General features: G+C 33.1%; 1 protein-coding gene across 5 annotated transcripts in view; it reads left to right on the plus strand.

The window, feature by feature from the left end:
- The window catches only part of LOC117121792 (adrenocorticotropic hormone receptor-like), a 22,066-nt gene extending 5,023 nt beyond the window's left edge, over window positions 1–17,043 (plus strand). Inside the window, exons 2-3 of one of the 5 annotated variants that reach the window (XM_033267106.1) lie at window positions 3,358–3,408; window positions 15,034–17,043. In XM_033267106.1, the coding sequence (XP_033122997.1) occupies window positions 15,059–16,039 (981 nt within the window). In that variant the 5' untranslated portion in view covers window positions 3,358–3,408; window positions 15,034–15,058 and the 3' untranslated portion in view covers window positions 16,040–17,043. Of the gene's footprint in view, window positions 1–3,357; window positions 3,409–6,508; window positions 6,620–10,221; window positions 10,326–15,033 lie in introns of those variants that run through there. The other 4 variants (XM_033267107.1, XM_033267104.1, XM_033267103.1 and 1 more) reach the window with 4 other exon arrangements.
- Window positions 17,044–17,186: the final 143 nt, after the last annotated feature.

Raw genomic sequence — 17,186 nt, forward strand, 5'->3', positions numbered from 1 at the left:
ATCAAGCTATTATATATATATATATATATATATATATATATATATATATATTCAGGGTCGGAACTTTTTCAAAGTGGGGGCCCACTAGTAAGATGAATGGGAATATGAATAGGTTCATATTTAGGGGGTGGGGCCAACACTTTTCCCAAAAAACACAAAAAGGACGGGGTCCGGAGTCCTCCCCAGGGAAAATTTTGATTCCTATATGGCGGAAAATGAGCTTTCCCGACTTTGAGCTAGGTGTCTTAATGACTTAAGGACTTTAAAATCCTTCAAAACTCAAGGTTTTCCACCTCCTGAAAATGGTAAACTTTCTCATTCTTAATACAGTAAATAGGCCTGCATGTGCATGTGTATACATACATTTAAAAAAATGAGTAGTTGCATACGTGTTCATTTTCCCATGAATCAATAAGGCCCAAAGAGAAGGGGTTCGGGGGTTCTCAATTTTGATTCCTAGATGGCGGAAAATGAGCTTTCCCGACTTCTGATGTGTCTTTTAATGACTGTAAGTCTTTTTTTTTTATTCAAAATTCAAGGTTTTCCCCTCTTGAAAACGGTCAGGTAAATTTATCTCATTCTTCCTTATTACAGTAAATAGGCCTTATCTGTATAAGTTGAGTAAAGAATGTTATATAATATGACGCCGGTTGTGCTTTAGATAGATACAAACAGCTTTCCTTCTGCGCCCCTGTGTACACATTTTGTCATCATCAAACATCATCAAATTTAACCTGTTTTTTTTCAGAAGGAAAAGATTCAAGGGGCCAGCAGGACCACCCCTCCCTACATTTTTTTTAATGGGGGATAATTTTAAGTCTGAGAGTTCCATTTCCGGCCCATCTAGAGATGCCATGATCATAAATGTTCTTACCTCAGCCCCAACCATGGTGGTATACACACTCCATCAGTGAAACCACTCCCTGGTTCCGCCACTACATACACACTTATCACCTGTCACTTTCGTAGTGCACATTGGCCAGTGTGATAATCACCTCTCCTCATCCAAGTACAGTACGTATGGAAGTTGAATATGGATTAGGCCTATATTTATCAAGTAGGCCTATCAAGTAGGAGCGTGTGGCGCTGCGTGTAAGGTGCTGGACTTGTGATCGAGAGTTCAAGACCGACGCCCGACGTAGGATACTACCCACAGGGAACAGAGAAAGTTGCAAAAATATGAGCTGGTTTGCCAACTTAGTAGTGTATCAGCATTTTATTTGTCACCGAAACTGATCATTTAGGTAGAATTGGTTGCTTACTATCCAGTGACCAGGAAAATATTGACGCCAACGCCTTGCATATTCTTCGGTTTGTGATAGGCGCCGGATCCGGATTCTAAAAAAAAATACCAAGTTTACCAAAAGCGTGTTACTTTGTTCAATAGCAAGCTAATTATTCCGTCACATATATACTGTAGATATTGTTTGGTGTTTATTTATATGTTTATATCCTTAACACTTGTAACACTGCCAGGGAAATGTAATTTCTGAGTTTATCGGACAACAATTATCTCGAATCTTGAATACCAAAATATAGAAACCTTAAGTTACATTAATTTAACAAGGGTAAGCATATTGTTTTTGAGCGAAATAATTTATTTGAAAGAGTAAACATGCAGTTTTTATTAATCTAATTATTACAGCCAATACACCACTATGTTGGGTGGTGTTCGTTTATTTTGTGCCCTACAAACAACAGAAGAAAATTAATAGCGGTACCGTACTACTGCAACTTTTAAATAGGTGAAAGGGGACGTAATAATAACACGCACACCTTTTGACACAAATTGCTTGTTTAATTGATTCTCATTGATGGAGAAACATCAGTGTAAATATCATCGATTTTTAAAGTAATTGATGCTTCACAAACGGTAAATAGATGATTGGTCCGTAATCTTGGTGTCACATTTGATTCCACGCTGTCGCTGTCTAATCACGTTCAGTAAATTTGTAAAAGTACCATATACGGACGTAACTTATGGAGGAATCGCAAATTTATCGACTATGACACCTGTTATGCAGCAGTTCGTGCACTTGTTTTATCTAGAATTGTTTACTGCAATTCATTGTACTCTGAGTTGACTGTAACCATAGAGAAATTTTCTCTATGCTGTAACAGATTCTCTAAAATTACAGAAGTTGCTGAATTCTGCTGCACGTCTAATTTTTAACATCCGATCCTCTCATACTCACACATCACATCTTCTCCGCGAACTTCACTGGCTGCCTTTTAAGGTTTATTTCAAATTAATGGTCCTTGCTTTCAAGTCACTGTCTGACCTATGCCCACATATATCTTTACAGATGTTCTGATTGGATTGGATGCTAACCACCTTTGACCTCAACATCATTATCTGCTTGCTTACCGTATTCATCTTTCGTAGACAACCCACCCTCTGATCAGATTTCCCCTTTCTACCAGTGGCCAACGCCCACATTTCTCTTGATTCAGCTGTCTTCATATTATATCGCTTTAGGTCTTTATTAATGGTCTGCATCTATGTGGTCTTTGGTCTGCATCTGGGCTTTTTGACTTTTGGATATTCTAGGAATACTTGTTTGGCAGGCGAATCATCTGGCAAGAATGCAACCATTTCATTCGTCTCTTCCTATTTTTTTCAGACCACAACTCTTCACCAGTATATTGTATAATTCATTGTTCGCAATTTTAAATGGCCAGTTTTCAAAGCTCTTAGTAGATGCCTTTGAAAGAAATCTATTTTATGCTCTAAAGATTTGTTTGGCGACCTTTGACATACGGTTTTTATTTTCATAATTATTATACCAATATAATTATTATTGAAATATGTAAAAAAATAATAGCAGGCCTGCTTTTCTAATTAGCCTCCCCCAAAGGAGCGAAGCATAATTAATATTTCACTAATCAGGTAATTTTGGCTAATTACCACCATACCGTAATATCTAAAGTTCGGTAATTTCGATTGGTTTGAAACTTGACAGAATGCAAGATGATAAGAAGTAGGAACATATTGTTTTTGGTACGTGTGTGGGTATGCTAATTGCTAATTTGCATGATTAATATTTCATAATTCAGGTAATTTAGGCGAGTTACCAGGATCTAAAATTTGGTACGTCTGATTGGTTTCAAACTTGTTGGTATATAGGCCTATGTGAATATGCTAATAGCTCATTTGCATAAGTAACACCCCACTAATCAGAAAATTTATGCTAAATACCATCATAATCCATTCCCCACCCCCTTCACCCACAAACAAAGAAATTAGATGAAATTGTAATATGATGTTGTCGCTGTTACACTAAATTGTTTGTTACCACGATAGCTAAAGTTTGGTAATTCGTGATTGGTTTCAAATTCCTACTTTTTACTTCTCAGAGAAAAACCACTCTATGGGGAGGCTATGCGTTCTAGTTATTGATAATAAAGGTAAAAAACTTTTCTTCTACTTTCGCCATAGGCCTAATATAAATTACACAATTTGGAGAACATTAGTTTTTTTCTCACTCGTTATAATAAAGGCCATCAGCTGTAGCTAAAAGTGACCAGAAAACAAGTTCCGTTCCAGAATAATGGAAACTACTTTTTGGATGCATATATTGTTAATTCAATCCTTGCTACACATTGTGTTAAAAGTTCTCCGCAAAACAACCTGCCGTTTTTTGTCAGGACACCTCCAAACATGCTGAATATACCCCAAAATAGCCGGTTTTGAGGTCTGATACCATGTTTAAGCGTCAACAACTTCGCAACTAATTATGTCATAGTCACAATTTTCAGCGTTGATAGAAGTTATAGTTTTAATTTGACAACTAAAAGCTGGAGATCCAATTCTTATTGGCCTTTATGTAATCGGAACTGGAAAACGGTGATTTACTCAGGAAAACTAGTTTTTTCAACTAAAATGCTATGTTTAACTATTAGTAACTTTGAATATAATGATACTTGAAGCTCCCAATTTTTAGCGTTGATAGGAATGACATTCCTTTTTATGATATTAATAATTTGGTAATTTAATGTGTAACAGTCATTGAAAAGAAAATACAAAAAAATGGCTATTTGTTTAAAAATACCTTCTTTATTCAACTAACATGCTATGTTTAAGCATTCATACTCATGATACTCATGATTTGATAGCTTAATTCGTATTATTCTAGATGATAAATAAAATGTGAATCCATTGTTCAATATATATTAACTTCTATTTTAAAATGTTTAGTACGCAACCATAACTTAAAAAGCAAGTACTGTGATGTTCACAATTTTAGACATTGATAGGAATGCAAGTGACGTGTTGAAAGACACTGAGATAATTTGGTAACCTAATTCAAAGTAGTCATTGTAATAAATAGAAGTGAAAGGGGGCCATTTTATGCATACTTTTTCAACTAGCTTGCTTTGATGATTAAGCTAAATCATAACTTTAAAAGTAATTATATATAATACTCATAATTGTTAGCATTGTCGGATTAACACTAATGACAATTTACTTTGATGAAACTGTTCATTAAGCAACTTTTTATTTTGTAGACTAAAATGATATTCTTGCTATCAATAACTTTGGTTATCAGCCATCATTTTTATAATGAAAGTAATGGAAATTGTAGTATTATACTTAAAAATATAAACCTCATTCTTATTAGCAGTTATTTAAACCAAATTGATATCAGGAATTTGTTCTACTACTACTACTACATTTACCAAAGCAACATGCTATGTTTAAGCATCAATATTTAAAATACATAATTATACATGACACTTTACTCATAATTTCTGTTATTTTAATAAAACTGAAAAAGACAACTTATCCTGGACTTAACTCTTTCAAACTTGCACCATGCCCATGAAGCACAATGACCATACTTGTTTAACAATTTTAAAACCTGAGATGATCCTGTCAGATGTCTGACAGTCAAACCAAGACCAAGAGACTTTGGAGTTTGCTTTTTTCCCTTTGATGTAAGGTACACAATATCTTGACAAATTGATAAAAGTTTCAGGTGGCTTTCACTTGAAACATCAACGTATGATGTCAGGGTTGGTTCATCTGTGGCACGACACACCAAGCAATTAAGTTATAGAGTTGAAATGGAACCATCTCCTTGACTGCATCAAGGTTAATATCTTCAGCTGTAGGGGGCCATGGGGAACTCATAGTGGGTGAAGCTCTTATAGCATTATACACAATGGTACCTGCATTGTAAATTGTTCTTTGTTTTTCTTGATCCATATATATGGAAGCATAACTGTGGAAAGTCCTTCCTTAAACGGTACTTAAGTTGATCAGTTCTGAAAAATATAAATTACATTATATTTAAATAAAATTCAAGTTAAAGTTTTGGCCTCAACACAAGAAATATTTCATAGTTTTTTTGCAAGTTAAATTTACAACTTATTTACCAATTTGGCTATTAATTACTTTTGCTAATAGTCCATTTACACATAATAATCTAACTATTTACTGCCATGGTTTCCTAATACTGCTATAAATAATTTCAAAATTTCAATTTTTTTTTTAATTGTGTTTTGATTTCTTAATATTTCTTACCTGTAATTTGTCATTTCAAGCCCTTCATGCTTTTTAACAATTTTTGAAAACAACTGATGTAACTTGGTCATCCTTAAAATCTCACGGTTCTTTATAATTCGTTGCTGGATGATTATCTCAGAGAAAATGTTGTACGACTTGTCATATTGGTGGTCCTCATCGGTTCTAAGCAGATAAATAAGGGCAAATTGTTAAATTTTCACTCCCATCTGCATCAAAGATTTGGGGAATATTGATGCAGGAATAAAAAAAAAAACATTTTTTACCACATTAATTATTTTAACAGCTTAAAAAAAACAATGCAATTTTGTGACTGGAAGTATACTTTCTTTAAAAACCAATAAAATAAAATTATTTTTTACACAATATGTACAATATTCTTTGCCAAATAAAAACAGACTCTCCCCAGCTAACAATATTACGTTCTAAGAACGTTATGATAACTTTACAGTTTGGTGATAAAAATGTTATTTTATAGAACCATTATGTACATACTTACAACCTAATTTCACAACCTCACAACGTTTAAACATTCTTACAACGTTGTGTGAAGTTTATTTTGTGACATACCTAACCACAGCATTCGCGAACGTTATACGAATGTTTTGTGTTTGCTGGGTCCCTCATCAATAAAAAAAAAAAACAACATTCTATTGTTCTGATTAAAAAAAAAAAAAAAACCACCCGCCCTCATCACGTTTTTCAGAAAAAAGACTGTTAATTTTTTCTATGTGTTCTAATGCAAAATAAATGAAAATCATGTCATTGATAGAAAAAATTTGATGGGAATTATATTAACTTCATACTTACATTTTAGCATCAACTTTTCTGGTTAAAAAGCGAGTGTACTGCTTGTAGCAAGAACGATGATAGTGCACCTCAATAGCTACACAGTCCTTGTCTCTTATGTGTATTAAGACACTCTCATCTGACTGTTCATTCAGACAGAGTCACTATATGTCTGAGGGTCATTGATTAGCTTAGGCAAGCATGCATAAATTACTGCTAAAGGTACCCGACAAGGACAAGGTCAGATATGGGCAAGTTAAAAAAAATTAAATCATACGTACCTCCGTCTTCAGTCTCTGCTTGGTAAAGTTTGTCTTTTTGACGTTTGTGGTTAAGCGTAATGTAGCGGTCACGATTTTTACAAATCAGACACATAGCTGGTAAAACTGATTGACTAGGCCTGGACGACCTTGTTTGGGTACCACCACCAGACGACAGGCCACCTAGGCCTATGTTGTGCGTGGCTGCTACAAGGCCCGCACTTGATCGTAATTTTTTCGGAGATTGTGGAAGCATTTCTTCTTCGCAACTATCACTAGAAGATATCTTATTTGCACATCTTTTTACAGCGAACTGATTCGTTTCCTATCAATAAATCTCCTATAACATGTAGGGTGAAACCCTACGTTCTGTAGGTTTTCAAAACTACCTTCAAATAAGTGCCTTGATATGTTTCCGCTAGGCTACGGTCAAAACCATCTAAATGTTGCCATTCCTTGGCACATTCTGATATTCTTTTCCAGCGTATTTCTGTCATGGGCTGAATGTATTCTGATGATACTGAATCTAAATGTACAATACATTTTAATTCTTGTGAATATCCTTTCCTTCTTTTCTTCGTCTTCGACTGCTTACACTCTGCCATGTTGGTTTGTTATTGTGTAAATAGCTGAAGCGTGAAGAAATCCATCCTCGCTTATTGGTTAAGCTAGGTCACATGCCTCTGAAACCCTGGTCGTCGCATGAATTTCTTCGGCCGTACATTAACAAAATAGTTCGTATTTTAAACTGAAAATACGACAATACTGCTGGATTTTACGTGGAGAACTTTTTGTTTTACCGAAAATTCATATATATAATACATGTTTCAAGTCAAATATTTTAGTCCCCCTTCTGCTGGAGAGGAATGAAACGATACAGGCTACAGCTGATCGTGTTTAAAGATCTATCAGGAAATTCGTTAAGCATTTTGATAGTACAGTAATTACATTACAGTTGATTTTATTTTCAATAGCTAATGTTATTATTAAAACGCCCATTGAATGCCATATACATGCAGTTTATCGTCCAAAATTTCAAAAAGATGGAATAGGTCCTTTCTTTCTTTTATTTTTCTAAAAATTGATGACTTATGTCGTTTTGATATTTGTAGAAAATGATCGAATTATACTGGTACGAACAATATCTTCACAGAATATTTTTCCTAAAATAAGGAAGGTGGCGATAATTGTTTTCTCTTCTTTTAATTTTCAGTTTAAATCTTTGAAATCAACAAATTAAGCAATTTTCAAGTGTATAATTGGTTCAGGCCGCTATATGATTTTTTTTTTTAGGGGAAAAACAATGCAAGATAAATCGACAAGAACATACAAGTAGCCAACCTTCAAATCCTTATAAAATCATTCAAATTTATCAGTGCCATGTGTCGCGAGCTTAAAAAACTGCTTGATTGTTTACATAAAATATTAGTGACGCTAACTGTCTATAATTATGAAGCTATAATAATTTATTATCGCTCTATTATTACGTGAATATTAATTCTACAGGTACGGTACACATTATCAAAACAGAATCCATTATGCGTGGTAAGTAAAAGGCTCTTTGATATCAGGCCCGTAGGCAGGATTTCCGATTGTGTGTGTGAGGGTGGGGGAGAGGGGAATTGAGAAGCGAGTTAGACCCCCCCCCCCCCCCCAAGTAAAAATGAAAAGAAAAAAATAAAGAAAAAGAAAAAAAAATGATCACTCAAAACGCCTCAGAGTTTATTTTCGGGCGTCTATAAAACAAAAATTTCGCGGGGGCATGCCCCGGACGCGATTTTTTTTTCCGTACGAAAGATTTACATGAAACTCCACTCGGGCCGTCTCGGCTGAATCGACCCTAAAATCTCATTGTAGATTCAGGAGGTCAAAAGGTCATCAACAGATAAACGTCTACAAAACAACTTCTGATAGAGCGTCGCTGTCTAATTCTTAAAAATACATTGATGTTACCATGTTAATACCAATGGGTCGTTTAAAATGACATATAATATTTGATTAAGCTGCACGAGTAATGAAAAGTGTTATTTTAACTTGAGTTACATACTATGACAATTTGAATTTTTTAGTTAGGCCTGGGTTTTGCATAATTACCTAAGCCTACAAGTACTAAAAACGCTTTCTGGGAAAAGCACAAAGAGTAGGCCTAAGGGAAAGCGCGTTTTTCTTCATCACTGATCAAATGAAACAGGGTGTCATTTATTTTCAAATTGGCAGGTTCTTGATTACAAGGCTGGACCAATTACATGTAATGTCGAAATGATTATTATTATTATTTTATTATTATTATTATTACCTGTACTTTAAGGGGAACTCAGACAATGGAGGAATTAGAGAACAATTTAAAAAACGACGTTAAGGGGAAATAACAGAAGATATTCCCCTTGGGCTAGTTATTATTTATAGGAGGTTCTTCATTCAAGCCTTAGGCCAAGGTAATTAATACTGAAATTATTATTATTATTACCTGTACCTTAAGGGGGACAATGGAGGAATTAGAGAACAATTTAAAAAACGACGTTAGGGGAACAGAAGATATTCCCCTTGGGCTAGTTATTATTTATAGGAGGTTCTTCATTCAAGCCTTAGGCCAAGGTAATTAATACTGAAATTATTATTATTATTACCTGTACCTTAAGGGGGACAATGGAGGAATTAGAAAACAATTAAAAAAAACGACGTTAAAGGGGAAATAACAAAAAAGATATTCCCCTTGGGCGATTATTATTTATAGGCCTAGTAAATAGTACGGTATCTGTAGGTTCTTCATTACAAGACTTAGCCAATGTAATTAATGCTGAAATTATTATTATTATTATTATTATTTAACATAATTACATTACAATGATAGTTTGAACAAGTTCAATAACGCCGGAATGGTATATTATTTATTTAATAATATTTCGCTTATGCGCTCTATTTTTCATTTCATGCTTCAATTTTGTCACATTTTTTCCCCAAAAATTTCAGTCCATGAAGCGTGACTGTTGGTGTCAGTCTATGACCACAGGCCTATATAAGGAGGGGCCTAGGTAAGACCTCAGCCTGTAGTTAGGCCTATAGTTTATCCTCTTTCTCTCCAGCCTTTGGTATTACTGCACCTATCTACACTTTATAACAGGAGGAACTCAGTTGTTGTTGTAGACAATATACTAACATATAATAACATTCAAGGAGGTCACAGTTAGTTACACACGTACATCCCATAAATCCGTGAGATTTCATAGGCTCACCGTAGGTAAACATAGAAAGAGCAATAATAGTAAAACTCGAGCGTCACGACATTGTTCCTCGTATCGTACTCACTCGTGTCAATCCGAGATGGCCCGAGTGAAGTTTCATGCAAATGTTTCGTACGGAAAAAAAATCGCGCCCCGGACCTCCTATGGTGGTGTTATGTCGATCGGCCCCACAATTGTCCATTTATTGATTTGTACGCTGGGGTTTTTTTTGTGTTTTACTGACCAAATATCGATTTATTTTTTAAATGGCAGACAAGTTCCAATCATAAAAAAATGTATGTTTGTGGCGATTAAGTATTACACATAATTTGCATATATAGTTAGAATAGACCTACCCGTAGTATTTAGAACAATCAACAACAAACCAATCGCTGCATGCCTACTGAAATATACGGTAAGCCATGAACGATACACCGGATCATGTGTTTGGCCCACCCAACCCTCTCGTTGCTTGACAGTTAACCAAAAATAATGAGTAGTTTTAGATTACTTCGTGATTCTAGTATGGTAAGTCTATAATTATACTTTACTTGCTTTCTTTATCAGAAATAATAGGCCTAGCTACCATAGATTTAGGATTATCATAGTGATTTCCACTCGTCTTTATCAGTCCTGGTTGGTTATACTCTTTGCCATATATTAATGGTTTCCTCTCTTCCATACATCTTATTTTTTACGTTGTTGATTCTGAGATATACAGGATATCTATAGGTTGCCACCGTGTGGCCCACGGGCTACTGGCAGCCCGACGGCAATTTCATTGTGCCCCACAAAATAAATATAAAACTCATATTGCCCGTTTTTGATTGCATTTAAGCTCACATTTTTATTGTATCTTTTTTTAGAACCTTAATATAATCTTATAGCAGAAATACCAATGATGATAGGCCTGATAATAATAATAATGATAATAATAATTACTATAATAATAAAAATAATAATAATTAGTTAATAATAATAATAATAATAATAATAATAATAATAATAATAATAATAATAATAATAATAATAATAATAATAATAATAATATGATGATGATGATGATGATGATAAGGAGAAAGAGGATGAAGGGGGAGGAGGATGATAGCGACATGATATAAAATGCAATACAGGTCTCCCTCCAATTAAAGGCCACTTTTGGGATTGGGTTTCCATGGTCTTTAGCAGCTTTTGTCTCTAATTAGAATAATAAATGTAAAAAGACAGGCCTCCTCTAATTAAAGACCCCTTCCAGCTTTAGCTAGAAACCCCATTGTTTTAACGACCCAATGCCGATCATCAGTAAAAAAAAAAAAATTAAAAAAGAGGTAGTATTAAAACAGAGCATAAAGTGGTATAAAAGCATTGCATTAAGGTTTTGAATGCATGCGCACAAGATTTGGGAGCGGCCGTCAAAATTCACTTCAGCTCCATCCGATCCATTTTTGTGCCCACCCCAGGTATGGACGTAGTGGGGAATCAAATACAGGCCTCCATCTAATTAAAGACCCCTCCAATTAAAGATCAACTTTCCTATGGTCTGAAATTAACAAATATCTTTATCTTTGTTATTCTAATTAGGATAATAAGATAATAATAATAGGCCTAATCCTCCTCCTCCCCCCTCCCCACTCCTCCTCATCATCATTATTAATATTATCAGGCCTATCATTATTGGCGTTTCTTCTATATTATTTCGTTACCTTCTAATTAATAATACAATGACGTGAGTTTAAATGCAATCAAAACGGATTATAAGGGACAATATTAACTGAGCTATGTCACAGGTAGGTAGACTAGGGAGCAGTGAAATTACAGTGTAATTTCACTGTTCCCTGGGTAGACATAATTGATGAGCCCTAGTTAATTAAAGAATCAAACGGACAATTCAAACCGATATATGCCTTAAAGTAAATATTAATAAAATGTTATTAAACACCGTGTAATAAGATGTTTATTGAGCATGAATATAGAGCAATCATAATATATTGCAAAACCATTTTGTTAGGAAATGCAAAACTCATCATAAAATTAGAGCTTAAATTCATCCTTGTTAATCATCCCAGATATATAATACCATTATGATATTACAGAGGGCCCTTCAATGTTATAGACCATCTGATGGTCATTGAAGAAAATGACACAGTGGTGGACTATGATCCAGTTATAGTTAACTAAACAAGTGGGGATAGTATGGGAGTTTGGGAGGGCGAAGCCCTTGTTGCTCAGACGACAATGGGTATATTTGAGTCTTACTGTATAAACAAATGGTTAATTTATGTGCAAGCCGACAGTGATTTAATGATTGATAGATTGATTTTTGTTTGTTGATTCATGATTGATTATTGTTGTTGATTCACAGGCTCGTAGCGTGACTTAATTTGTGGGAGGTTCGTTTCAGTAAAAAGTGGATCTTTTGGCTTGTATGATCTCCGATACTCTGAAGAACATTGTAAATATATCTACGAATATTAATTTTTTCGTTTTTAAATGCGGACCTTCTCCAGTTTTTGGGCGGTTCGTCGTAACGCCCTTAACCCCCACCCCCTCCCACGCTACGGGCCTGATTCATGATTGATTACTGTTGTGTTGATATATCTCCATACTAAAGTTACTATCATGACATTTACCATTATTCAATGCTAAGGAGAAAATCCAAGGGTGCAAAATACTATACTTTTTTCATCTGGTAACTTATGAACGATTACAATGTATATGAATGGTCAAATTATCTCCAGACTGTATTTAATGTTTATTGATTGTTTGGTTGATGATCGATTAAACGATAAATTTATGTGCTGATTACATAAATCACACCCACCGTGTATCGCTATACCATAAAAGTAACTTTCATGCGCTTATGCTTTACTATCGTTCAGTGCGTATCATGCAATAAACTGAGGGAAAATATTAGAATTTCAATATTCATGGTTTTACACATATAGAGTATTTAAAAAAGAAAAAATAATAATAAAATAAATAAAAATACAATTATTAGATTGAACTCTTTTCAATGAACTGTTTATTGGAAATGAATATATATTTATATGTGTGTATATGCTGTCTTCGAACACTGTATTTACCTTCCTTTGATGATTTATATATATATATATATATATATATATATACATATGTGCATATATGTGTGTATATATGTATATATTTTATATATAGGCCTAATTATTATTATGTTACCGTATGTAGAAATTAGTACATCAAATTGTTGATGATGGGACAATAAATGAAGAACGAAAATGAAAAATGCAAGTATTAAAATATAATAATGGCATTTTCCCACAGGTTATTGCATGATACGCACTGATACACGCCATTGTGCACTGACCCTTCTCGTATGTTACATTTGTGTTACATATTTATGTTTTACTTTTAAGTATTGATAATGTGTATATATAAGGTGTTACTTGTCTGATGGAAACCATTGAAAAAAAAAAGAAATGAAATAAAAGTGGGTGAAATCCCTACAAACGAGAGAGAAAAAATAGTTTAGTCTTACGGTATTAAACAGCATTTCTGAACACTTCAATCACTGGTAATGCATGTTGATATGGATACAAAAGTTTCAAATATCAAAATCGATATACCAGTGTTAACTATTTAAAGTATAAGAATTATGTGCATAAGATTTGCCTTCTGCCTTCAAGGTTGACAAGTAATTTGTTTTTATGTAAAAATTTCCATAAATACATGTTAATTCACCTGATTTATATGCTACGTAATTTCTAATTAATGTCTAAATATCTATGCATACAACTAGAATGTTCACATCCATATTTTTCACGATTTATGATTAAGGAAAAGATGGGAAATTGCGATCAAAACTTAATGTATGTCACTTACGTAGACATAAAGTGACTTCTCTGGAACTTTCACATTATATTATTTCACATGGTTCATTCGTTGCTAGATAATTTCTTTTGTGAATACCAAGGGACAATAATAACAGCAAATAATTTTACAGGTGGTAGATATAATCGATGATCCCGAGTTAATAGTAAACATAATCAAGCGGATAAACTTTAAGGTAAAAATTTATATAATGGTAATACACACCATGTAATACCGGTAAAATTTACAGCAATAGAAGAAAGCAGCACAAATGAGCAACCGCCCGTCAATAATTATTATATAGTTGAGAGATATACAGTGTAGAATTAGCATTGACATACACAATCAATTCTGCTCCAAAGCAAGGAATAGTAGGAAAACTATCAGATTAATATTTACAGTATCAAAAATTGATCTTGCAAAATGAACATCAAATTTAATTCTGTTGAAAACTTACATGAAATTAAAATCATTGCACAAAATAGAGAACTATGGAAAAGGCTTTATGAACATAATCAATGTTTGAATACTGAATGTTGAAAGGAAACTAAACTAGTTTTTATGTCATGCCTTGTATAATTTTGTTTATTTTGTTCTTATTAGGAATGAATATTGAAGTTTAAATTTGTGTAGTATGGGGTATGATGTTTAAGTTAAAAAGTACTTTATAAATTAAAACAATTATATATATAATTAAAATTATTATTAATAATAATAATTATTAATATTATTATTATTATATTATTATTATTATTATTAATAATTATAGTTATAATTATTATTATTATTTATTATTACAATTATATATATATAATATAATAATATTATATATATATATATATATATATATATATATNNNATATATATGTTCATGAATACATCTAGAATTTTCGCTTTTATTATTCTTTCGATGATTTATTCATTACTAGGTAATTTTATGCCTAAATTTCCATAAATACATTGCTATTGTTTTACGTATTGATAGTATTATTGCTTATTGTCGTTGTGTTGTTGCGATTGTTATTTTAGTTCATTATGAGTATAAGTACCATTATCATTAACAGTATTATCATTATCAACATCATTATCATCATTAGTATGCATATACATCTGGCTCTGGTTCTCCTACCTTTACCATCATCATCATCATCATCATCATCATCATCATCATCATCATCATAAAACATCATCATCATCATCATCATCATCATCATAAAACATCATCATCATCATCATCATCATCATTATTATTATTATTATTATTATTATTTGTATTGTCATTATTATCAGGAATGATATTGTTTCTGGTTAAAGTGTAATTGATGATGTATATTTATCACGGCCTTTTATTAATCATACTGTTAAAACACTACGGTATCTCTGATTTCAGAATTGATGTAGCCGGTTTATAAACGATGAATGGTTCAATTTTCAACTTCACTTATGATGAGTTTAGCAGTTATCAGTACTATTGGGAAGAGGAGACGAATTACTTCGTTGACGTAGTCTACTTGCTGATAGCTACTGTTGGATGTATCGCTTTTGTAGGAAACGCATTCATAATAGGTGTTGCGTTGTCTACGGTGAAAATTCGTAAGAAGCGCAGTAACTACTTCATCATGAACCTTGCATTACAGGACGCATTCGTGGGATTTACCGTCGCTACTATTTATATTATTACATACAAATCTGCATACACCGATTTAAATATCTCCATATTGACATTTTGTTCGTACACGTACACGGCATTGCTATTATCATCAATGTTGGCGATTCTGATGATCGCGATCGAGCGGTGTTTTGCCATAATAGCGCCATTTCAACATCGTCTGTACGTGACAAAATTCACATTATCCGTTGCAATATTTATAGATTGGTTGGTGTTCGGAGGGATGTACATATTTTTGAAGTATTTTGAGGGAAGTCCACTGGTGATGCCAATATTTATGCTTTGTATAATATCGACAAACTTTCTAATATACCTTGTAATTTTTTTATCCGTCAAGATTCACTCATCAAAAATTCAACGTGTATGCAATAGGCCTATATCTCGCAAGAAACAGATGAATCGGGACGCGAGACTGATCACCACATTCGCTATTTTGCTTGGAATATTAATAACGTGTTTCGTGCCGTTTTGGGTTCTTGACATTCTACTGAGGACAAGTTCATCACCGGCAGTAAATGAAGCAATTTTCGTCACCACGGTCCTAATACCACTCAATTCAGCCGTCAATATGTTTGTCTACTGGTGGCGGATTCCGGAGTTTCGAACGGCCTACAAGCGGGTATTTTCATGTAAAAAGTGTGAGGAAAAGCAATCGACCACTCAAAATCGATCCGCTAATAATAATAAACAGCACACGAAAATATCAATAATTAGCTCCCGAATATAAAGGACACGTTGCCAAGTTTTTGAATATAGCTATAAAAACACATCATTTCAATAGATTAGTTATATAAATTTAAAATCATAATGAAAAATATAATCATATGAAAAATCATAATGAAAAATATAAATATTTAAAATCATAATGAAAAATAGTAAGTGCGTATCTCAATATTTAATTAGTTATATTTATACTGGCCAGGAATATAAATGTATAATAAACATGGGCCTAAGATATGTGAATTTTTATGTATCCTAATTTATATAGGCCTATATATATATTTTTATATTTACAATTAAATTAACATTCACCAACATTATGCTACAAGAATTTAGTAGACCAGAATGGTTTATTACTTTGATAAATTCACATTGTTTTGATGTCAATATATAGTGTGAGGTATATGAAATAAAATGAATTGTAAATCAAATTTTATTCAGAAGTGGTCAATTCGCCTTTCTGTACGTTGAGAAAATAACATCATGAAAATTAAGACCTTAGAAATGATAAGAATTGTTGCATTAAAAAAATTCGAGAAAATTGGAATTGCAAAAAAAAAGAATGGTGCAAGAAGCACATTTTCATAGGCTGAATCAGCTGTTGTGTAAGTGTAATTTTTTTTACACACTATGAAGCGCTTTAGCCTACAAAGTACTTAACTACCAGCACACCAGCTTGGGTGCTCTTTCTCGATAAAAATAAAATTTCGATGATATCAGCAAATACCAGTCTACCGCCCTCTATTATAAATATTGCAACGAAAGAAATGGTTGCTATGATCCAGTACTGCAAGTGTATCAGACTACCGACCTCCTTTTCGCACATTATGTTTATTATGTTTTATTATGTTTGTTTTCGGCTTACAATCTATTGCCAATTTAATTTTCTTTTTTTTTTCACCTGACGAAGCCAATGGTAAAATAAAGTGATTCAATCTTTAACCATAATAATTGACATAGCAAGGGATTTATTCCGTGAGTATGGGTTATTCATGAATTTGATATTTCTAATCATTGGTGTAAGTTAGCAATAAAAAGTCAAAATACTAAAAACTGTGGGTAATGATTGCTGGATCTCAAATGAGATACAAAATTGTTAGGAAAAGCTAAAATTTAATCATACATTACATTTAAACTGTATGAATAATCAAGTT

Source organism: Anneissia japonica, unplaced genomic scaffold, assembly GCF_011630105.1.
Source record: "Anneissia japonica isolate Jap-2015-1 unplaced genomic scaffold, ASM1163010v1 scaffold1558_len139704_cov169, whole genome shotgun sequence".
Classification (NCBI taxonomy): Eukaryota; Metazoa; Echinodermata; class Crinoidea; order Comatulida; family Comatulidae; genus Anneissia; species Anneissia japonica.